The 25,427-nt window shown below is 37.2% G+C and overlaps 1 protein-coding gene across 2 annotated transcripts; it reads left to right on the forward strand.

Annotated features, from left to right (window-relative positions):
- The first annotated feature begins 1,675 nt into the window (after positions 1 to 1,675).
- On the forward strand, positions 1,676 to 17,917 carry ap5s1 (adaptor related protein complex 5 subunit sigma 1). Of its 2 annotated transcripts, none has more exons than XM_053232829.1 (4): positions 1,676 to 1,988; positions 2,203 to 2,385; positions 12,308 to 12,599; positions 14,976 to 17,917. In XM_053232829.1, the coding sequence occupies exons 2-4, from the start codon at positions 2,216 to 2,218 to the stop codon at positions 15,102 to 15,104; spliced, it is 591 nt and encodes a 196-aa protein (XP_053088804.1). In that variant the 5' UTR covers positions 1,676 to 1,988; positions 2,203 to 2,215; the 3' UTR covers positions 15,105 to 17,917. The 2 variants fall into 2 exon arrangements, with proteins under 2 accessions (XP_053088804.1, XP_026789697.2); XM_026933896.3 differs by having other exon boundaries at positions 1,696 to 1,988; positions 2,186 to 2,385.
- The last annotated feature ends 7,510 nt before the right edge of the window (positions 17,918 to 25,427 follow it).

The following is a 25,427-nucleotide window of genomic DNA, read 5'->3' on the forward strand; positions in this document are numbered from 1 at the left end:
ATCAAATTAAACCTAAGTATGAATGTAATCTAAATTTAAATCAGTCTTGTTAATTTAAGGCCAAAGATTTTATAGTTTGTGCTTTATTAGATGACTATTAGACACTTAATGATTTCAATTAGTTAAAAGCTATCTTGATTTGCCAGAAATAGTAGTTTTACTAAGACATATACATTTTGTGTGTATATGCAGATAGTCAAGTCACAAGCTGAGAACTTATCTTAAAAAAAAAAATAAATAATAATGCATGTATGCAAAATGGTAACAAAAATTCATGTACTTTAAGCAATTTTATTCTTGTGGTTTGGTACAAAACCCCAAGGGCTTAATAGCCACATAAGAATTGAGTAAAATAGGATCATACACATTGTGAGTTTCCATTCAGTGAATAACTGGGTCAGAGTGCTTCTAAATTTAAAAGCATATCCTTTACTGTCATTGGCAGTTTTGGGCTGGAACTGCTATGACGGCCACATCCTGTTATTACTGCAACTGAGTTTTTCGGAAATTTAACCCATTGTCAGAGATGATGAGTTTGTCAGCCTAAACAGTGTCTGAGTGCTTAGCTTAATCCTTCTTCTCACCTCATCTAATTTCTTTCCACTTGCGTCTCAGCTGGTGGCAACAGAAGTAACACGCAACCAGTTTCTTCTTTTAATGACTTGTAGGGGATGTTTTTTCTCAGAATCTGGAGAGGTGCACTGTTGTACCATTGTGTAAAATCTACATATGGGGGATCTAACAGAGCTATAACACAAATTACAGGTTTGATCTGTCTGCAGCTGGGAGTTGAGAGGCCTGCTGTCACAAATTGCACAGATATATTTACCAAACTAAATGCACTTTTTTTGACTGAACAAAACCCTTTGGAAAGGTGACAGGAAGAAGTTTATTTTTTAGTGGAACTACATGTTTGAATTGAATTTGCTTTCAATCAGGTCACTAATAAATTACCTACTTCTGGGAAAAAGTGGGATGTGGACTGAATGCCATCAGTGAAACTAGTGATTTAGTTACTTTAACCTTGTAACCTTTGAAAAAGTTTTTTTTTTTTTTTTAGCAAATCATGGTTAAGTAGAAGCCTTTCATAATTCTGTCAGTTTCTCTCACTCTCTTTTCCCTGGCTTACTGTGGGGGATTTGACTGGTATGTGCTTCTGCTGGCTGGTTAACATAAATGTGAACTGGGGGTTTCTTCCCTGCAGGGTTAAGTGAGCATGTCTAGCAGTTGTTAAGTAACAGCTGCTCTGTGTGTTTGCACACACATTTCAACTGCTGCAGTTGAGATGGTCGTGTCACCGCCCAAAACCAAGAAAGTAATCTTTCTATAGAAAATGCGTGACAGCATTTTATGATTTGCTGTAATTCTTATCCATTTTGCATTCTTTTTTAAACTAAAGACCTGTTTATTGATAGCAAATGAGATATTACATATAGAATGATTTCACTGTTTACTACACTGCATTACTGTAGTAAAATTATATATATATTTTTAATTTTAGGTGCAGACGAAGTTTCAGATATTATACAGTATTATAACCAGTTTTTTTTATGTTTTAGCTGAGTAAATCAGAGATGAATGTTTTTGTTACAGCTCTTTCAGCAAACTCCCCACAGACCAGCTGCTGCTGAACTGCACCATTCATCCGACTTAGTGTCAGATTTAATTAATTTATTTAGAGTTGGAATGTTTACTGATTCTCGAAATTGAGAACAATTAACGAGGAAACAGCCTTTGGCCTTAACATCTGTCTCTTATTTTGTATAATAAGCGCATTGAGCGCTGAACTCTGATTTAGTGTCGCCACCTAGTGTTAACATGTTGTATAGTTCGACGCTTGTCCCAGGTCACATGACTAAACCCGGAAATGTTTTTGTGTTTAACGGTGGAGTGATCAGACAGCCTTCATTTAATAGATTTTTTTTACAATAAGACGTGATTTTCTGACAGTTCCAAAAGTGTGCTGGAATAGAAATGTAGGAAAAGTGGTAAGTAACAAGGGCTACGATATGTTATGCTAGTTAAATGTCTTTTTCTGTTGCTAAATATATATCCATTTCACTGGAGTTCATATTCAACTGTGTAACTTTAATATTGTTTAAAATACATGTTAACGCTATCATTACACGTTAGACATACAATTACACTTACTCTTAATTTAGTAACTCTGTAAATCCTGTTGTAGTTCCTGTCCTGTTCTAGTTTTAAAGCAGTCATGGTGGTGTGCTTTCTCATCCACACCGTGTGTCCGGTGAGCGCGCTCTGTGCCGGTGAGAGCCGGGTTCTGTACTCTCGCCTGTTCGGCCCGGAGGAACCCACACTGCTGCACCGAACCGCCGAGCAGCAGCGACTGGCCCACAAGGAGACTCTCGGGCTTGTGGCCAGGTAATATCCTCTAGCCCACAAGTTACCAACCTTACCCTCTCACACTCTGTGCTGTTACCTGCGACTTCACGTGCTGTATTTCAGTGTAACTTCATTCACCTCCCCTTATTGTGTATATTCAGAGGAACCTATATAACCATAATGCACCGCGGTAAAGTTGGTTTTATATTGGATATTCGCTGCCATTCGAGATTCTCTCTTCTATTTCTCAAGAAATAAACACACAGAAAGTATTTTCTTACTCGAGAGTAGACAGAGAACCAAGTACAATTGAATATATTTTCTCCCGTTAAAGCCCACTGAAGCTAATCTTTCAGGTCACCAGCGTTTTATAGTAAAGGAGTCAGTAAGGGACCGTCTATAAAGTGCATGACATGGGCAACTGTGTAAAATTGTACCAAGGTTATATTCGTCTACTTCGCAGGGTATTTAACGTGTTGCAGTGTTAGGATACAGTATGGATTCAGTACAGTGGGAAGTAAAACTCACTAAAGAAGAAGTACACTAATAAAATTATAATATATATATAAAAAAAAAAAAAAAAAAAAAAAAAAAAAAGACTCACTAAAAATCCAGAAACTGGGATTTCCACATTTTGAAGGTTGCAGTAGTGGGGTAAGACTTCCTGGAAGTGCAATATTACATTATATTACATTATATTACTGTATGAGTGCAGTAGTAAATGTTATTTATTTATTTTTTACAGTATATATTTTTATTAATGATTATTAATAACATAATTTTTTTAAATGAGTGATTACACATAAACTCATATAATAAAACCGAGCCACATAAAACCCAGCGTTAATCTTAGCAACTACAGCAAAATGATTTTGAAATCAAGTGTTTTTAATTGCTAATTTATTTTTCAGCTAACAAATTGAAATGAAACTGAACATTTTTTTTGATTTGCACTATTATCCATTCTTTCTATGAATGACACAACTCCATTTAATAAAATTAAATAAGTAAAATAGTTGGAAAAAAAAAGAAAATGAAAAATTCATATTCAATAACTGGTTGTAGGATTAACACATGTAAAACAGAATGCACTGTGATACAGTCTATTACTGCTATCAACTACAGAAAATAGATTTAAAAATAAAAGAAAATAATAAAAAAAAAATTTAATTTAAATGTTTTTTTCTTTAAAAAGAAAAATGAAATACAGTCTGTTATTGCTATCAACTACAGCAAAGAGAGTTTAAAAACTCATTTTTAATTTTTATTTTGCAGAAAAAAAGAAAAATAATTTAAATTCAAAAACTTTTTGCTTGTAGGAGTTACACATGTAAAACCAACTGCACTATGATAGTCTATTATTGCTATCAATTACAGCAAACAGATTTTAAAAACTCCACCTTTTCATTAATGCTAGGACTTTGACCAGCTGAATCCAAGTTACCGTCATCTGTAGATTTGCATTCTTCAAGTTCAGTCTCCTTTGCCATTATTGAGTCTTTTTCTGTCTTTATTTTATTTGTTTGTACAGAAACTCCTTTTAATGCACAAGTTTTACTTCAATCACTTCAGCTGTTGTTAGACTTTTTGTGCATCTTGTTTTAGGTTTTGGCCTTGGAACATTTAGAGGATCTGTGAAGTACTTTGATTTTGAAGCTTCGTTACTTTTCTCTTCTTTCTTTGCCCATGTTTCCTCAGCTTGGTCAGCATCTTCCTTTCTTCTGCACTGAGCCACTGTAATGGCTTCATAAGAAGTTTTGAAGGGAGCTGGTTAGAATCTGTATGTTCTCTGTGTCTTCCAGCCAGGGATGAATAAATCTTCCTCAGGAAGACCCCTGGTCACAGTTTTTTTTTTTTTTCTGAAGAATGGATGATTTTACTATGCCAGACCATGTCTTCACATGAAAATTTGTGCTATGAGGTACATCACTAGCCTTCCTTTGGTTAGGTTCCTCATCTTCCTGAGCATATCTACTCAAATCCCCAAGAGGACCCCACTCCATAAAGGGAATTTGCTCATGTACTTCCCAGTGAAAGCTTTTACAATCGCAGGATAGTGGTAAGCATTGTTCTTAAGTGTTTGATTAGCCTCTGCACATGTAATACTCAGTGTCTCATGATAAACTGACCTGGTTTTCACTTGATAACTGGGATCTTCATCATCCAAGGTTTTCTCGTTGAAACAAGACCCCTCTTCAGGTACTTCAGGTACTATCATTTTGGCAGTGATGTCCTCAAGCAATGTAATACTGGCTTGGACTGTTTGGGTGCAGTATTCTGCAGTCAACACAATGCTTAACTGTCTAAATGTTTGCAGAGTAATAGTTTAATAGTAAGGCAAATACAAATGTTGTGAAACCTTCAAGACCCTAGTCACTTGTTTGCTTGTGGATAACTTGGGCAACAGCTTTTATTATATGTGCTGCACACAGGTGCAACACAGTAAAATTAGACATCTCAGTCAATGCTGCTTTTCTGTTGCAGAGTTTGTAAGCTCTTTCAAGATATGTGTGGATGGATTCTTTGTTGAATGCTAGCATCACACTGTGTATTAAGGCCCAACTAAAGTCTGTCTTGACTTGCTTCACTCTCAAACTTGAGAATTTTGAGACTTTACAAAGAAACTGCATCAACCAGAAATTTAAGGGTGGTAAAACATTTCGGCCATAGGTAGTGGGGGAGAGTTGGGACCGTTGCCAGACAGTGAGAGTGAGTAATAAAACACACTTTTATTTTGTCCAGGTATTTTAGACAAAGGCTACCAGTTGTGTAAGTGGTGTCTTTTTGTTGAATGGATCAACTTGAAAATTCTGAATATATCCAGGAAAATGGCTGGAATTAGTGTCACATTTCTTTATGATCTCTTTGGAAAGATGTATTTAAGATGTCATTGTGTAGGCGTTAGGGTTAGGGTTAGGTTAGGTTAACCCTAACCCACATTTCTTAATCTCAGAAGAGATCATTTTAATAACATTTTTAGTTAAACCTCTGGTGATGTTTCTAGCCATAATCTCAGCAAGAGGAGGGCCACTTAGTTTTGTATAATAAGTGTTGCTCACACCTTGAGAAACTGTTCCTGAGATTACTCTCAATTTGATGGAACCAAGAATTGTAGTTTTCTTTTGCAATCTGAATATGTATTTGGCCCGGCAAGATGTAAACATGCAAATAGCCGCTAAGCACACATTAGCGTCCTACTATGGTCTTTTTTGTATGCTGATACATAAATGACAGCGGGCAACATGGGATTTTTTCTGAATTCATTATCAATCACATGTGTCCATGGCTTCCTAAGCCTGCTCAGTCCTTTTAATGGCTTGATTTCTTGCTTCCACTTTTCTCTGTCATAATAATCTGAAATTTTCTTGGTAACGCATTTCTGTTTTTTTATCTTTGTTGTTTCATTTTCCATCTCGGTTGTTTGGGGTTGACTCTGATTCAAGTAGGACTCCTCTATCTCTACTCCTTTTGTCTCTTGTAAATGATTTCTCTTTCTCCCATTTTGAGACACTTCATTTTCAATGTCAGAGCATGAACTAACTATAATGGGTGAACTAGTGTTTCAATTTCAGAGCATTCACTTGAATTTGCTGTCTCACGCTCAAGGGACTGATACTGTATGACAGTAGATTCTCCAACTTTTGATCCATTTGAAGTCTTCTTGGGAGACTTTTCTATCTCACTTTCAGAGCACAAGTCAACTATGTTATAGTTTAAGTGCTTATATGGTGGATTTCCTAGGTCATTTTAGTTTTATTCTGAAGGAAATAGTATTGTGTAATTGTGAAAGGTCCTTCCTGTCCCACTTGAGGGTGATTCTCTGTCTTTTGGACACCTTTCTGTCTTACTTTCAGAGTAAATTTTATCTATTGCATTTGCCCCCACTGTGTTAAGCACAGAATACTCAACAGTCAGCGGTGCCTCTCCTATATCATCATAAAATTGACACCTCTCTGTTGTAGTGGTCTTTTGTGGAATGGGACGCTGGTATTCAAAGCTTGGTTGAGCCTCTGTCTCGCCATCCAGTGACAGTTGATCTGTCATTTGAAAGACTGCCTTTATCAGTCTTTGAGCACTTGCGGTCTGCAGACTCCGGTGTTTCACGTCCTACAATTGAATGGCCTGCATTCAGGCAATGGATATTCTCACACCTAGGGCTCTGCTGAACTATGATAGATGGCTGTCCTGTCTCACTCTGGGCTGCAGATAAACTCTCTACTGAGATAACAGGCTTGTAACTGCTTTTCCCCCCTGGGTGACTGCCTTCTTACTTTGGCTTCAACTACAATTTCTCTTCCTCTTCCTCAATTTTCATTCCACACAACCCACAACCCAGAACCAGTGTCTGTTTCTTTCTGTATCCTCTCCAAAGATTTTAAAAAGTGATGACCACATGTTTGAGCACAATGGTACTCGAATATTTGTACTCTTTCTGAAATTCCCTAATAACGACTTCTTCACCTCCACATTGTGTCCATAAATCTTGTCTCATTTTTGTTCCTTTCTTAAATCTTCCCATTGTCTCAGTTCTGGCTAGTTTTTCATTAAAATGCAGTGGTTAGTGTCATTAAGATGTGCGCTAAGCAAAATATAGTAACAATCCTAGGGGCTTGTACATTAAAATACTTTAAAATTCAATTTAATCGCATATTACTTTAAGGAGGTTGAGACATCTCGTTATTCTACATAGGAAGGTGCCAGCTTGCCTACTTTGGTTGGTGTATTGGCAAGGCTACTTAACTCAGCTTGTGGAGAGCTGGATGGAGCTATTATGGAGTGTTTTAAGCAACTTGCATCAAACTATATAATATAAAATATAAAACTGTAAGCAGCAAGGCATTGGCTTGACCGCACCCTTTATTATATCAGTGTTGTTTTTGTGATTGAATTGAATTAAGATTAGACATCAAGCCTTCTGCATAGAAGACTTCAGACTGAATATACTCATACCTACTGGAAGGATAATTGCAAAAATCCATGAACTGTGCCAACTAATTTAAGGATCTTTCAAAGCCTTAATCCACAATTAATCTGAAAAACACCTCAAATTAAACAAGAAGGCTTTAGCTTGAAATGCTAAGATCATGTAACTACTACTAAAGTTTGCTGTTAAATTTGCTATTAAAGCAAATGGCTGCAGCTGAAGGCCCAGGCCACTAGGTGGCCCTGGAAAGTCTGCTTGTAAATGGAAAACTTAATATGAGTATACTACAGTATGCACATTACTAAACAAGAAAATAATACTGGTAAAAATTAACTGGAAAATACATACTTTTGTCTTTTCAGATTATATGTAGTAAAATAATACCAAATGATAACTTTTATATTCTTTGCCAATTTGTTTGTCTTGTTGAATTGCAGTTTAAAAATGCCAGGGTATTCAACCAAATACCAAATGATATGCAATGGGATTTTTCACAGTGTAGCTTCTGCTGCATGTAGTATTAAAATGATGACATGTCGAATGTGATTTTTGTGTGCTCTAAGGGTTTGGAATTAATGAGTCATTGTACTGGGAAAAATGCAACACATCAATGTTTTTGTAATTCTAAATCATAGAGTAACTTCTAATATAGGAAAGCCTTACTGCAGATGGTCTTTCATCTGTAGGCTCTGTGGTTACATACTATCAAACTTTAATAATAATAAAAACATAATTCATTTTTATTTATTTATTTTTTATAAAGAGTTTAAAAAAATAGGTATTGGAGTAAGCTGCAATAACAAAAGCAGTAAGAAATGCAGTGATGCATTTGGTTTTACATGCGAAAGTGTGAATAAAATTATTTTATTTCATCACGATTACACAAAATACTTACATACAGCAGCTGTAGTCTGTATATTTTTTGGCATAGATGAGACAGGGGAAAAAAGGTAACTTTAAATTTCAATTAAAATGTTGGACAAAATAAAATAAATCATTAAAATAAATACATTTTGAAAAAAATACAATAAATTGAGATGATAGGAATAATAGAGTGCAATGTAGTACATTTGTGTAATGCTTGCAATCAAAACCTTATTGATTTTTTTTTAATATATTTTGCTAAAATAAAGGAAATCAGTAAAATTAGACACCACTTGCAGTTGCTGTACTTGATAAGAGCAATAGACTATATAAGAGCTCATTTAATTTAATGTGGAACTCCTACAATCAAAGTTATTGAATTTTAATTATTTTCCCTTTTTGCAAAATAAAAAAAACTTTTTAATAATAAAACTGAGTTATTAAAACTATTTGCTGCAGTTATAGGAATAATAGAGTCTATCATGGTGGATTTGGTTTTACATGTGTAACACCTACAAGCAAAAACTTTGGTTGAATATTGAATTTTGATTATTTTTCTTTTCTGCAAAATAAATTAAATAAAAAAATGAAAAATTAATTTTTTAAAAATCTATTTGTTGTAGTTGATATGAATAAGACTGTATCATAGTGTATTTTGTTTTATATGTGTAACTCCTACAATCAAAAATTGTTTGATTTTTTTTTAACAAAAGATCCTCATTATTTTTAGAATTGAGTTTGATAGGAAGAATGGAGTATAATATAGTGCGAATCATAAAATTTGTTGAGTTTCATTTCTGTATGTTTGCAGAAAAAAGTTAACATTAGCTTTTTAATTATCATTAAAAACACTTGCTTATTTATTTGTTTATTAATTTTTTTAAAACAGCAGTTTGGTGTAGTTGCTAAGATTAACCCTGGGTTTTATGTGGCACAGTAAGTTTATATGTGTAGTCATTCATTTAAAAATGTATGTCATTAATGATCATTAATAAAATATATACTATGAAAAAAAATAAACAAATACTGTATCCTAACACTGCAATATGTTAAATATCTGGCAAAGTAGACGACTATAGTCTTGGTAGAATCTTACATAATTCCCATGTCATTTTGTAGATGGTCCCTTACTGACTCCTTTACTATAAAGTGCTGATGACCTGTGATTCTGAAAGATTAGCTTCAGTGAGTTTTAATGGGAGAAAATTTAAAAATATATTCCATTGTACTTGGTTCTCTGTCTCCTCCAGTATAAGAAAATATTTTTTGTGTGTTCATTTCTTGAGAAATAGAAGAGAGAATCTCGAATGTGCAGCGAATGTCCAATATAAACCAACTTTATTGTGGTCTATAATCATTCAGAAACAGGAGTATGCTCACATCAGCTGCCCCTTTTAACCCTAACCACAGAAATCCAGGTGAGATATTTCCTGCTCAGTCTCTTTGTAGGGCAGAACGGGGGGTCGGTTGTCACCTGGGGCGGCTGGTATAAATGGGAGCTAAGTGCCCTTGTCTTTCAAAGATAAAAGGACATCAGGATAAGGTTTAATTTTTGGCATCCACATCAGAATATTTGCTATTAGCAAATGTTGGGGTTAAAAGTGGATTATTTTGGATTTTTGTGGAACAGCACCACCAAAGGTTGTGAGAAAAATACTCAGAATGGTATGTAGCAGCTTGAATGAGGCAATTTCTTGCTAGCACAGACAGTAGGTTCATTCAGCCTATCAGTGACATTCTTGTCACCTAATTACTCCGAGTGAACCATGCTCTAGATTTTGAGTGCACTGGGATTGATATTTTTCAGCCCTTGTCACTAACACATCCGTAACTCATTGTCAGCATTGATTTAAAAGGTACATATGAAATACAGTCGCAGATATAATAAACACAAATGTGCCAGATTATTTACTCTAACATCCTTTTATCAAAATGCATTGACCTAACCAAAAGTGACCTAACCAAAAGTTTAGTGCCTTTTGGTTTGAACAAAAGGGTTGCAACTTTTCTGTTTACCATATTTGGTAATTGGAGGATTGATAGATATTAGATTTTGATGAAAAATAAAAGTGCACATGTGCATAACCTAGCCATGACTACTTTGTCACACTTAGAAATTCTGAATCTGAGAGCACCACTATGGTCATTGGAATCCCTCAGGGCTTACTTCTTGGGCCCCTACTCTTCAATCTCTATATGCTCCCATTAGGCCAAATTTTACAAGACAACAAAGTCACTTACCATAGTTGCACAGACGATACACAGATTTACAGTGGATTTGGATTCAGTATTCAGATCCTAACCCCTTCAGTTTTTTTACATTATAGATTTAATATAAAGTTACTGTTTTTGGCCATCAGTCTGCACAAAATAACCAACAATGACAAAGTAAAAACAACAAAAGTTTCAGTTTTGCTAAATTACCTACATTATTCATAAATTAAGCCTTTGTTTTTGATACAGTGTTGAAAAGTTGCTTTGACTTTAGTCAGGTAATTCTTTCTCACTTTCTATTCAAGCAAAATTCTTTTGATTAATGTCTTCTACATTGTTGTTTTTGCATGCTTTCAAAGTTTGCAAGGTATAATGACTTTGATAGCCAACCCCAAGATAGAGTATAATATTATCACAGTAGTTTGTGTGGTCATGGTGAATAATACATTTTTGAAAAGCTGCACTGTACTATGGCACAGCTGCACTATGTTATCACAGTGTTGCTCTAGAAGTCTATGCATTCCTGTCTATATATCACTATACCACAATAGCTGTCTGGGTTGCCCTAACAATTACAAGGTCAACAATCAAGAGTTATTAATCAAGCACGTGGGAGGTGCTTGTTTAAAATTCTTTTAGACAAGAATACAGGCCATGTAACAATGCTAGAAACATGATTATGGCTGGTATAAATTAACTGCTGATTTTACATCCTAAATTTTGCCTTGTGCATATGCTAATTGCAGTGCCTCAAAAGGACGGTTAAGTAAACAGCACTGAACAAATGTTGTGGTAGTTAGGGCCATGCTATGTGGCCTTATGTGGAATAGTTCATACAAAGTGCTCAAGCAATTCAAGCATGAATAATGGCAAAGCTACTGTCAATGGATTTGCTAAAGTTAATGATACTCTGATGGAGACTGATATCAGTATCACAGAAATTTTAAAAGTCTTTTAGAAGTAATTTTAATTCATTATCATATTTTTATAGAACCTCAAATTGCTGAATCATATTATTCTTAATTTCTTAAAAATTCAAACTGATTTGCTGTCAGGGCAGCATGATATGGATATCATTGCCCCCACACAGTTCTAGGACCCTGTGTTCAATCCTGAGATCGTATTACTGTCTGCAAGGAGTTCCATATGTTCTCTTCATGGGTTTCCTCTGGGTTCTCTGGTTTCCACTCTCTATCCAAAACCATGCATGTAGGTGGATTGGCTGCATTCAATTGCCCCAAGTATTAATGAGAATGTGTACGTGTGTGAAGGGTGCCTTGTGATGGACCGGTGACCCATCTCCTACCTTGGGTCCAGTGTTGCTGGGATTGCCTCCAGGTTCACTGTGACCCTGACCAGGATGAAGTAGTTACTGAAGACCAATGAATGAACAAATGGTTGGTTGTCAGCCTTTTAGTCAGTGTAAGCTCATTAAAACCAGCTAATTGTGGAACAGTAGCAATCATGCACAGACACATTCGCTCTGTGATGGAAAAGGGAGGGAGAGGTGCAACATGACATCACTGGTTAATATTATTCTTTCCTGCCTTTATGTGCATTTGAAACCATGTTGAACGAGGCTTTAAGGGCCATTAATTTGGCTGAGGATCAAGTGCACAGTTGTAGAAAGACTTCAGGAGCAGAACTCACCCAGAAGGCTTTTCATTTTAAATTTCATATTCAAATCAAATCATGTTTAAAAACATAAGAGAAAATAAATCTCACAAAACCTTACAAATCTCCAAGAAAAGTACACTGTTATAGTTGTAAAGGGCAAGTGCATTTTATCTAAAATCTTTTCTTCCTTGAGCTGCAAGGGACTACTATTTTATGTAGTTGTTGCACTCTTCTGTGCCATAAGGGGAGGTTTTGATAATAGTGCACTGAAAACTGTACTGGAATCCAGTGACAGTTCTCTCTCTCTCTCTCTCTCTCTCTGTCTCGCTCTCTTTCTTTCAGGCAGGTGCGCAGAGCTGTGTCTGCAAGCCGGGAGGCGTCAGGCAGAGTGCTTGTGGAGGCTGGGCTCGGAGAAGAGGCCACGGCTTTGAGTGAGGCTGAATATGGTGTGTTGTCTTTGGCTCACGGGGAGCCATTTGCAGGGCGCTGTGTTGTTCTGTGGCTTGGGGTTCAGGCTCTGGCCTTCACTCTGGTGTGTCAGCCACATGAGAACCTGCTGCTTGCCGAGGGAACTCTGCGGAACCTGACACGCCACTGCTTGGAGGAATTGCGTCTGCTTGGACCTGGAAGTGAGGTGTGTGGTTGAGTGTGATGGAGTGTGACTCTTAAAAATGCTGAAGTTGCCTAGGTAAAAAAAATACTCCCTTGAAAAAATGTGCTACACAAATAAGATTGAAACTGACACACATATTCATATGACCATAATCTCCAATGCTGTTCCATTCTGAGATACATGACTTTTAATTTAACACTTGATGCAATGTTGAACAAACTGAAGCTAAATTATATATAGACATGAGCTCGATGCCTGTTAGATTTGAGACTTATTTAAAACTTGCTGTATGAAAATTGAGGCTAACGGTGCACTTCCATGTTTGCTGCACCACACTGTATTGATTTCAATGGGGAGTTTTGCCAGGTTAATCAGGTTAGCTGAGCTCAAGTTTATGCCTTCATAACCTACCATATCAATTATCACAATGCTCTTCCTGCCAGACCACTCACCAGACTCTGATACAGTCAGGTCCATAAATATTTGGACACTGACAAAGTTATTGTTATTTTACCTGTCTACCACAGTATACTGGATTTGAAATTACAGTGTAGGAGGTACAGTACTTTTTATATGCAAGCCCCCCTTTTTAAGAGACCAAAAGTAATTGGAAAAACTAACATAATCATAAATTAAACTGCCATTTTTAATACTTCATTGCAAATCCTTTGCATTCGATGACTGCCTGAAGTCTGGAATAAATAGACATCACCAGATGATGGGTTTCTTCCGTGGTGATTCACTGCCAGGCCTTTACTGCAGCAATCTTCAGTTAATGCCGGTTCTTGTGGCATTTTGCCTTCAGTTTTGCCTTCAGCAAGTGAAATGCATACTCGGTTGGATTCAGGTCTGATGACGACTTGGCCATTGCACTTTTTCACCTTCAAAAAGTCTTGGGATGCTTTCAAAGTATGTGTAACGTCATTGTCTATCTGCACTGTGAAGCACCATCCAATGAGTCCGTATTCTTCTCTTCGCATCATTCTGGTACAAGCTGAACTTTGTCTCGTGTCTCCATAGGATGTCGTTCCAGAACTGTACAAGCTGTTTTTTAGATGTATTTTTTTTTGGCAAACTCTAATCTGGTCTTCCTGTTTTGAGGCTTACCAATGGTTTACATCTTGGGGTAAACCCTTTGTATTTACTCTGGTGAAGCCTTCTCTTGATTGTTGACATGGAAGCGCCTACCTCCTCAAGGGTGTTCTTGATCTGACCAACTGTTGTGAAGGGGTTTTCCCTCACCATTCTGTCAACTACCACAGTTGTTTTCCGTGGTCTTTCAGGCCATTTGGTGTTCCTGAGCTCAAGAGTGCATTCTTTCTTTTTAAGAACGTACCATGTGGTTGATTTGGCCATGCCTAATGTTTTAGCTATTTCTCTCATGGATTTGTTTTAATATGTCAACCTAATGATGGTTTGGTTCACTGGCAGTGACAGCTCTTTGGACTTCATATTGAGAGTTAACAGCAACAGATTCCACATGCAAGTGCCACACTTGAAATCAACTCTCGACCTTTAAGCTGCTTACTTGTAAGTGAAACAATGAAGGAATAGCACACTTCTGGCCAATTGTCCAATTACTTTTGGTTCCTAAAAAAATGGGGGGACCACATAAGTGCTGTAATTTCTACACTAGTCACCTGATTTGGATGTACATACCCTGAAATTAAAGTTGAAATTCTGCACTTTGAATATTCATTATTTAATTCAAATCAAATATACTGTGGTAGACAGCTAAAATAAAAGAAAATTTGTCAATGTCCAAATATTAATAGACCTGTCCATCCAAAATTCAGCTACTCACACACTCCCTTTAGATTACACTGGGTCCCCATTCCTACTGTATTCAAAACAAAATCCTGCTTCCCACATACAAAGCCTTAAACAGCTGTGCCATTTGTTACCTTGTTGAAGTACTATGCCCATACACTCCCCTCCTCTAGGTCCAGTTTTCTTGTGATGCCTAGAAATAGACTTTCTTCCACAGGCATCAGGTTTTTCAGTGGAATAGCACCCAAGCTTTGGATTTCACTTCCACAGAGCCTCAGTGAAATCTCGTCACTCTCCTAATTCAAGCCAGAGCTCTAAACCTTTTTCCTCAGTGCTATCAGTCTTTCATCGGTAACCAGGCAGTTCTTCTCCTTCTATACACTATCTCTTTCGGTTTTTTGACATCTCAACGTACCTTTATTCAGCTACTCTTATCTCCATTATATCTTGTTGCACAAGAGCATTATACATGTATAAAGTGCTACATAAATCTATCTGTTATTCATCCGTCTAATATAATGAGGTGTATACGGTGCTATATAAATGAGTATTCTTATTATTATTATGTAAATGAAGCTATCTGTCTTTGTTGGTCAAACGCTCTTTCTCTATTGGCATCATTCTCAGGTGCTGTTAAAAAGTGACCGCGTGGATGCAATGCTTCAGAGGCTTCTTCCCCATGGGCAGCTCCTCTTCCATAACCATCGCTTTACACATACAATGGACAAAGAGCTATCCAGCTACATGGGCAAATAAAACATCTGGATATGTGCTGCAAGTTTTCAGAGAAGCTCTTCAGTTCAGTTTAAAGCCAGAAAGAAATTGACTGAAAGTTTTACATCTCATGGAACCACACATGCCTAACTGGTTGCCAGTGGTGTTATTTATGTGCTTATTTCTATACCTTTAAGACAGCAATATCGGCCATGTCAAGGAGAGAGTGTTACTGAGTGTGGCAAATTCATATCTGAGGCAAATGGAAGTGTGTGTGTGTGTGTGTGTGTGTAAGAATGCTGTGGGAGTTACATGTTGGAACTGTTATAATCTTCTATATTCCCATAAAGCACACCTGTGACACCTCATATCAAAAAATGAGGGTATGTTAGTTCACAATATAATAAATGTGATAATGAATGATGTTTCTGCGTGCATCAGTCACACACACAGGTAAATCCCCTCACCTCTGAGTCTCAGGTTCCATTAGGGGGCAGTGTTGGCTCAGTGTTGTATTGAGGATGTCTATGAAATTCTTGATAATGATTGACAACCTGACATTCTTCACTGTCACTTTCTCATCTGAAATGCTAAAACAGAAAACAGTGATGTGTGAACAGAATGCTAATTGGCATGATCTGGGATGACATGGTGGAATCAAGTTTTAATTTTGGCTCTGTGAAGTTTATTGCAAATATTTAAATGACAAGCTACTAGTGCATGACTTAATTAGAATAACTAGTGATTGCAAAATCTTTCTTTAAATATGTGTGAAACAGGGCAGGTCTTTGCAATGCTTTGGCATTTAACTAGCCTGAGCTTATTTGTTTTGTCATATACTGTACCTTCAAACTTTTAGCAACACATTTGTAGGCTCCAAAAATGGCAGCACAACTTAGATGTGAAATTTGTTTTCTATTTGTGCTCACAACTTTTCATGTGGGGTTAGTTAAAGCTACAGTGCATAGGTTCTTTTGTAAAAACTGTAAATAATTTGATTATTGTCATTAGTGATCATTTATAATCAGCTATTCCAGGGCTGTTGTGACTCACCCTGACAATCTTGTGTCAGGTGGGAACTGGTGTGAAATTTGTACCCATACATCATACACTACATGGCCAAAAGTTTGTGGACACCTGACCATCACACCCATATGTGGGCCTTCCCCAAACTGTTGATACAAAATTGGAAGCACACAATTGTGTAGAATGTCATTGTATTCTGTAGCATTACAATTTCCCTTCACTTCACTGGAACTAAGCGGCACAAACCTGTTGGGTCCAAACCTGTCCTCAACCCCGATGAACACCTTTGGGATGAACTGGAACGCTGACTGAGCCCCAAGCCTCCTCACCCAATATCAGTGCCTGACCTCACTAATGCTCTTGTGGTTGAATGGGTACAAATCCCCACAGTCATGCTCCAAAATCTAGTGGAAAGCTTTCCTAGAAGAGTGGAGGATATTATAACAGCAAAAGGGGACTAAATTTGGAATAGGATGTCCAAAAAGCACATATGGGTGTGATGGTCAGGGATCCACAAATTTCTGGTCATTATATGCATCATATGTCATCATGCCTCAGTTTTAACCACGAAAGAAGTTCAACTACATGGTGACAGGCAGCCAATCAGAAGGGAGAGTGAATGTGAGTCAAATATAATACTATAATGAAAAAGATTTAAGACCGATGGACTTGCATCTGTTTTTTTTTTTGTTTTTTTTTTTGGCTAAAAAAGGTAAAGCATTTATTTGTTCTTTAATTTGGTTGAAAGTTATGATAATGAATGATAGTCAGCTGGTTTATCCTTATTGTGTAGTTTGTATCATTACCCGGTTGACAGGTTGTATAGCTAGAGAACTCATGATAGTCAGCTAGTGCCTAATGTGAGGTGCCTGTGAGTTTCTCTGTATTTTTGTATTTCACCCGTGGTTATATCTGGTGATAGTGAGTGATTAATGAGGGTTTTAGCTTGTGTACTAACGCTATCCGGTTCATACCAAACTTTTTTGGTTTTGCTCTTTCATCTGCTACTCAGTAACTGTGACCGCCACACTGATGAGCACAATAAATTATTTTATTCTCATAATACTTCTGTAATACTGAGCAGTTAAAAGGACCATGCTTCAAACTGTGTACTACCATACTAAATAGAATATCATTACATGATTACTATTTAGGCATATTACGAAGTGTGTATTATGCTGTTTGGGACCCAGCCTTCTATCTGAACGTGTGCACGTGTAGCCGTGAGATTAACAGAAGAAGAGTGCAGCATAGCCCACTTCATGAAATTGCATTGTGATAGTATTTTTCTACCAGAGAGGGCAAAATTCCAAAATCTTCCATCCTGTAGCTTTAATTTTGGGTCTCGGCAGATCCACATGCTATGAACATTGACTAAGAGCTGTTTGTGAAACTGCTGCTGCCGCTGAATGTCCACCATCAACCTCTTTGTCCTTTTCAGCATGATGATTATATATGTCTCTGTAGCACTGTGTTTCCCTCACATGCACAGAAATATGCATAAATGTGTTCAAAACATGATCAAGGTCATATTATCATTCTTTAATGTTCCAGGTAGTTTCTTTTCAAAGCTCCTGGGCAAAATGTATCAATCCACTAGATTGAGGGCACCATTAATATACAGTCCTTTACTGTAGAGAAAATAATTTCAGAATGCTGCTGGGTAGTACACCACAAACACAATTATTTCAGAAATCATAGAAAATTTCTTGGCATATTTACATCTGTGTCAACTGTGAAATCTGTTATTCATCCGTCTAATGATGCTGTACTAAATTGGGAATATTTTTCCTCCAGACTCTAATAAATGCCCAGAGTAATCACATTTATATTGTTTTTTAATGGGTTCTTATTTTCTACTCCAGTATGTTGTTTTATATTTTGCCTAAATAATAAAATGCCTACACTATTTACTGTCTCAGTAAATACAGTAACTACACATATACAATAAATGTATTTCATTGGTACAAATCTGAATATTTACTGGGCTTTCTGTTGTAGCCTCCATTTGTCCTCCTGCTTTCCTTTTTCTCATTTGTCTAAGATAACACAAACAGTCTTTAACACCTTCCAGCTTCTCTGAAAATGAATTCATAAATGACCATTGAAATTTGTCTCCTCTTCCTTCTGAAACCATTTAAACACTTTTTTTTTGTTTTACCTCGACGTCCTTTCTAATGAAAGACACTATAAACCTCAGAACAAATGGAACATCAAAAATTGGAGTTGGTATGGGTTTGAGGTTTGAACTGTCAGGTCTAAAGCTGGACATCAAATATTGAAATTAATTTGAGTTTAAATTAAATTGCATTTGTCTCCTTTAGTGTCTTCATGGTGACTGTGGGTGGCTTTGAATGCTTTCTCTTTCAGTATTTATCAGTGAGAAGCACTGAGGGCTTCACAGGACAGCTAAACCAATGTAGCTTTCTGCAACCCCCATGGACCAGGCAGAAGAAAAGGAAATAAAATACCTTTGCTTTCTGATCTTCCTCTTGCTCTCTACTCTAGATCAGCCTAGCTCAGCAACATGAGATCTGTTTTCTTGGGTTCAAACTGAATTAAACTGCATGTTGGTGAGTGTGCTCAAACTAATTTTTATTTGAGACTGGATGAAAGTTCAACAATAAAATCATCTATTATTAAGGCCCCCCAATGCTAAAAATCTAATTTCATTGTGCAGTTTATTATTGTAAGTACACATGGCAGTTTCTAAACAGTCCCGGCACTGATGGCTGTATTGAAACAATATCATGACATGCTGTAATCACTACTCGAATACCTTTTAAAATGGACTTTATGTAATTATAATACAAACACCCAATGTATAATTAAGCAATATCGCACAAGCAAGAGTGTGGTTATAATGAATGTTGGCATGGCTGTGATTCGGCCGTAGGCACAAGGCCGCAGATAATCATATTCAGCAGCTGCATAAAGGCCTGAGTGTCCAGGATGCTTCCAATGTGTTGCAAGGCAAGTAGCATTGAAAAACACTGTAATTTTCTCATAGTCTTTTCTCAGGCTGAATTAGTTTAACAATTGACACCACCATGCCATCATGGAAAACAAAAACAGGTCAGTAAACCTTATTCAGTGTCCTAGGCTCTTGTGATTCAGAAGAATGTTAATATTTATATTGTGTTTAATGTAGAACTATACATACTCACTGGCCACTTTATTAGGAACTGTACACTTGCTTATCAATCATTTAGCAGCTGTATAATGCATTAAATACTTCAGATACAGGTCAAGAGCTTCAGTTAAACATCAGAATGGGGAAAAATGTGATCTCTAATTGTTGGTGCTGGATGGGCTGGTATGGAGTATTCAAGAAACTGCTGATCTTCCTGATTTTCCCACATAACTGACATTAGAGTTTACACTGAATGGTGAGAAAAACAAAACAACATCCAGTGAACAGCAGTTCTTGTTGATGAGAGCAGTCAGAGGAGAATGGCCAGATTTGTGTTGACACCACTCTTTACAACCATGGTGAGCAGAAAAGCATCTCAGAACACACACACACACACACACACACACACATATATATATATATATATATATATATATATATATATATATATATATATATATATATATATATATATATATATATATATATGGCCAAAAGTTTGTGGACACCTGACCATCACACCCATATGTGGGTCTTCCCCAAACTGTTGCCACACGCAATTACATAGGATGTCTCTGTATGTTGTAGCATTACAGTTTTACCTTCACTGGAACTAAAAGGTCCAAACATGTTCCAGCATGACAATGCCCCTGTGCACAAACTGAGCTCCATGAAGACATGGCTTGCCAAGGCTGGTGTGGAGGAAGTCGAGTGGCCTGCACAGAGCCCTTACCTCATCCCCACTGAACACCCTTGTGATGAATTGGAATTCTGACTGTGCCCCAGGTCTTCTTGTCTGACATCAGTGCCTGACCTCACTAATGCTCTTGTGGCTGTGGCTGAATGGACAAATTCCCACAGCCATGCTCCAAAATCTAGTGGAAAGCCTTCCCAGAAGAGTGGAGGTTATCACAACAGCAAAGGGGGACTAAATCTGAAATGGGATGTTCAAAAAAACACATATGAATGTGTTGGTCAGGTGTCCACAAACTTTTGGCCATATAGTGTGTGTGTATATATATATATACATACACACACACACACATATACCTTAATTTTCATGAAATAGTTCTGAAGAAGACTGTTAGTATTGTTTCTGGAAGCTAGCTGACTACCTGTGTATTTTATTTGTTTATTTTTGCAAATTAGTAATGTAGATGGCTTGATGACTAATTTGCTCTTTAATCTGCCATGCAATTTGTCATGATTTAATACTGTGAATGCCTCCTACAGATGCATAAGTATTAAAAATAGTAGTTTCTTTTTCTAGTTTGAAAACATTTATTTAACACAAGCTTCCATGTTCATATTTAATCAGGTGTAACAATTATTGTAGGACAAACATTAAATCAAGGACAGAGTAATTCCAGAGTTATGGCAGCAATAGACTCCAATTTAATTAAGTATATTGCACTAAGTTTTGTATATTGCTAGGGGAGTTTATATCAGTTATTTTTCTCCAAATTACAAATGGTCTCTCAAAAATGTATGGTGGCTTAGTGGCTAGCATGTTTGCCTCTCACCTCCAGGGTTGGGGGTTTGATTCCTGCCTCTGCCTTGTGTGTGGAGCTTGCATGTTCTCCCTGTGCTTTGGGAGTTTCCTCCCCTGGTCTGAAGATGGGTTGCAGGCTGATTGGCATCTCTAAATTGTCTGGTGTGTGACCTGTGATGCATTGGCACTACCTTGTGCTCCAGGTTCCCTGGGATAGGCTCCCTGTGACCCTGTGTATGATGAGCAGTACAGAAAATGTATGGATGGATTCTAAAAACCTGGTTTTCAACTAGATATATATATATGTAGTTGAAAACCAGGTTTTTATGGTTAACAATACATATAATTAGTTATTAAAAATCTAAATCAGTATTACCTTACTGATGACTCAGCATAGCTCAATTTCAGGCAAATGCATCCATCCCATAACGTTATTACATTTTTGTTTCAGATGAGTGTTTACACATGCTCTGTTTAAACCACTGTGAAGTAAATGAAAACATCAAGGTAGAAAACATATCAGGTCAGTAACACAGGTTTTACTCTAACAAAGATGTTCGATTTGATTGTGTATGTGTGCTTTTGTATTTTTTTTCCCTTATGCTGGCAGATGTTCACACTTCCTGTTGTACTGATTTGCAAATGAGCGCACAGCTATAAAGGTGTAGAGTTAGAAAGAAAAATATAATATGAATAACATAGAGGTGTGTGAGTAAACTGTTGTAATGTGTTAACAGTTTAGCAGTTTCAGTTTTGCTTTGATTATGTATCTGAGGGCTGGAGTAATGGGGACTTTAGCAGATATTTTCATGCCTATGGATGCATAGATCTATGGATACTGGAATGTGAGCAATAACAGTGTTTTAAGACATTTTCAGGGTTATGGTAATATCCTACTCCTCTCTTGCAACCTCTTGCCTTTTTTCCCCTGTGTAGTTTATTTCCCAATTTGTGTGCATGCATACATGTGTTTCTGTGTGTGTTTGTGTGAGTGTGGGCTACTGCTGATGGGCTGAAACTCGGCTCATCTCCTCAGTCAGTCAGTGTGACAATTAGACTCGCCCCACTAGGAATGTAGTCTGTAGCTACGTGCTGCACCTGACAATGCAAGACTGACATCACTTTGGTATTAAAACTTGTACAAATTGCCCCAGATATGTGTGCTGTAAAATGATTGATTCTTGTTACATCTCTGTAGAACCCAAGCTCCGGGCTTGCATTTATTCAGTCCGTGCTTTCCACTTTGAAAAACTCAACAAAACAGAACAACTCAACAGAAAAAGGGTCCGTCTCAGACCCGCGGCATTCGCTCTGTCAAGTTCACGCTCCTCAGCATGGGTATGGGGGGTGTGTGTGTGCGTGCAAATCATGCAGATACAGGTCAAGAGCTTCAGTTAACATTCACATCAAACATCAGAATGAAGAAAAAGTGTGATCTCTGTGACTTTAACCGTGGCATGGTTGTTGGTGCCAGATGGGCTGGTTTGAGTATGTCAGAAACTGTTGATCTCCTGATAATTTCACACACAACAGTCTTTAGAATTTACACAGAATGGTGCAAAAAACAAAAAACACTGAGTGATCAACAGTTCTGTGGGTGCAAATGCCTTGTTGATATCAAAGATCAAAGGAAATGGCCAGATTGGTACAAGATGCCAGGAAGGATATAGTAACTCATATAAACACTCTTTACAACCGTGGTTAGCTGAAAAGCATCTCAGAATGCACAACGCATCAAACCTTGAGGTGGATGGGCTACAACAGCAGAAGACCACATTGGTTCTACTCCTGTCAGCCAAGAACAGGAGTCTGAGGCTATCATGGGCACAGGCTCACCAAAACTAGACAGCTGAAGATCAGAAAAAAAATCACCTGGTCGTTTTTCCAGTCTTCAACAGTCCAGTTTACGTGAGTTTGATGTGAACATTAATTGAAGCTCTTGACCTGTATCTGCATAAATTTATGCATTGTGATGCTGCCACATGATTGGCTAAGTGGATAACTGCATAAAGTCCATCACCATGTACAGGTGTTCCTAATAAAGTGGAAGGTACATACATACATACAGTAAATATATATTTGTCTTACTTTTTGTGAGGACCTTCTACTGACATAAATATTAATGCAGCTATTTAATGCTGTGCCTACACATAAACCTCTTGAAGGTTTTCAAATTGAAAACTGCAGTTTTGAAAAAAGCCAAACTTGATCAGAACTGTCCCCACATGATCAGAACTGTCAGATATTACTATCTGTGTGGGGAAATTTGGTCCTCACCAAGATATACTGTCAAGAAATACCCACACACAAGTGACAAGACATTTCTTTCATGTAGGACAAACTGTTTGTCCTTTGAGAATTTGAGACATATACAGATCTATGTAGGCAGTGGGTACATCCCCCAGAAATTTAGCAGAGCACAAACCAATAAACTCTGACATAAGACCAATGCTACAGGGCTCTAACTGTGGACAGTGGATTAAAAACTCTCTTATTTAGTTCACATTGCATTATTTGGTTGTACTTACATAACAGAAGATTTCCCTTGCCTCCCTTGCATAACTCCCTTAAATCAGGGATGATACTGCAAATATGGTATAACTGTTTATTTTTTTATTATGTAATCTGTGTAATACTTAATCATTTTGCCTTCTCTAGATATCTACAATGATCATAAAGTATTGAAATGTGGTCTGATTGGTATTCTGTAAAGCTCTTAAGAGTGCTAGGCTTGTTTTCATTGTGAGGTCAGGGGTCATGGAGATCTCTGCTCCAGTACGGGCATGCTCTGAGTTATGTTCTTGTCTCATAACCTTTATTTTTCTAGCTCCAAATGACTTCAGAAGAGAAGATAGACATACTGGTTATTCATCACTCTGTCTTCTTCCATCCAGAGAGACAGAGGGAGAGAGAGAGAAATGTTGGTCAATGGACTGAGAATTTTGTTCAGATGAAGATAGAGGACCCAGCTCTTCCTCCCAGCCCATTTACGGCTCAGTAAGGTGGAGAGAGAACACTGTGCATGTGTGTGTGTGATGAGAGAAAGAGAGAGATGCTTATCTCTGAATACATTAGACTCTGGATCACAGATGGTTCACTGCAGCAATGAATTGGATGTGTGTTTGTGTGTGAGTAATGTCACATTATTCTGATTGATTTTGCTGTTGACGGGTGACACAAGGCCATCTGTGGAGTCCTGGTATCTGTACAGGAAAGAAAAGGGGGAGGAAGCAAGAAAGATTATATATGGCATTACTTTCTGATTATTTTCATCAGTAGCCTGTAGTTCATATAATGTGTGCTCTTCTATAATCAGAAATCTATACACTCCTCAAAAATAATAAGAATTCTGTTTCTGCCTCTCTCTCTCTTTCTCTCACCTCAACCAGGAAGACAGAGAGGACTCATTATTTGGATAAAAAGAGCTGCAACTGCACTCATTTGCTCTACATAGTGGCCAGGTCTCTTATGTGGAGAAGTCTGAGCTGAATGCAGTCTCTCAGAGCTACAGACTGCAGCATTTAGACAAGCTTTGCTCTTCACTTTACTATATTAGATAGTGTGAACATAAATATGGTATTTGGTTGCTGTGTGAGGTGTAAGTATGAAAGGAGTTTGAATTGGGGTTTTCCGTCCTATATTTGTATTATTGTGTCTTTTTATATTTGGAATGCCAACAGAGGACACAAATGCACTCATGGAATGCAATAGAGCATGTTTGCTGGATATCAGGCTTTTAGATTCTTTTCAAGTAATACTCCAGCACTTTTCAGTCTAATCTCTATCTACCACATCTGTAGCATGTGTGTATTTACCACAGGCAATTTCACTTGTCAGAGATAGGACTACTTTTCCAGAGGGAAGAATTTGTGGTTATGCATTACAAATACAGACACACAAACATGCATATGCATGTGTTTCCTCAGTTTGCATGTTTTGGATTGTTGTACGAATACAACAATGTTGATGGGAAAGCTTAAATAATTGTAATTGCTTTTTATTGTATTACTGATTATAATGGTTTTATTTTAGAATTCATGGTATATTTTTAAACGTTTCTTGATGTCATCCAACTGCCATTGCACTTCTTTTATAAGTATGGTTCTAGTAAACACGATTTCTGTTCTTTTCTCAGAAACAGGGAAATGTGACAGTTCTTGTCAATAAAAATCACACTCTACAGATGCTGTATTAAGAGAATGGATTTAAAGACCATTAAAATATGCCTCTAAGTGACAGTTTATTTAGATAGATTGCTGGTGGCATTAATAAATACCTACAGAATTCACACATCTTTTCCTTTGCGAACTATAATTAATGTCAAAGGTTGCTAATTGATTTATAGTTGTATAACTGTTGCTCCGAAGATGCATTAGACATAGCAGATAGTCTGTGCTAAGGGAGGGCAATAAAATACAGCTGCTGTCTGGAGAGCTCTTCATTAGCTTCAAGCACATTTTAATTTCAGACTTGACCACACATTACCACTCAAGTGTGTAGTACCTCAGTATGTAATACCTCATCTTTCCTTTCATAACTATAACATAGGCGTTAGAGTTATTAATAGAGCTACATTTACATCATTTACATGTTTACTTGAGCTTACATGTTTACATGGCTATGCTAAAAATGCCACAAAGGTGTGAATGAGGGTGTGCATTGTACTCTGCAATGGACTTGAGTCACATACATGCAAGGTGTATGGATTTTCCAT

Source organism: Pangasianodon hypophthalmus, chromosome 3 (assembly GCF_027358585.1).
Source record: "Pangasianodon hypophthalmus isolate fPanHyp1 chromosome 3, fPanHyp1.pri, whole genome shotgun sequence".
In the NCBI taxonomy this organism is placed as follows: Eukaryota; Metazoa; Chordata; class Actinopteri; order Siluriformes; family Pangasiidae; genus Pangasianodon; species Pangasianodon hypophthalmus.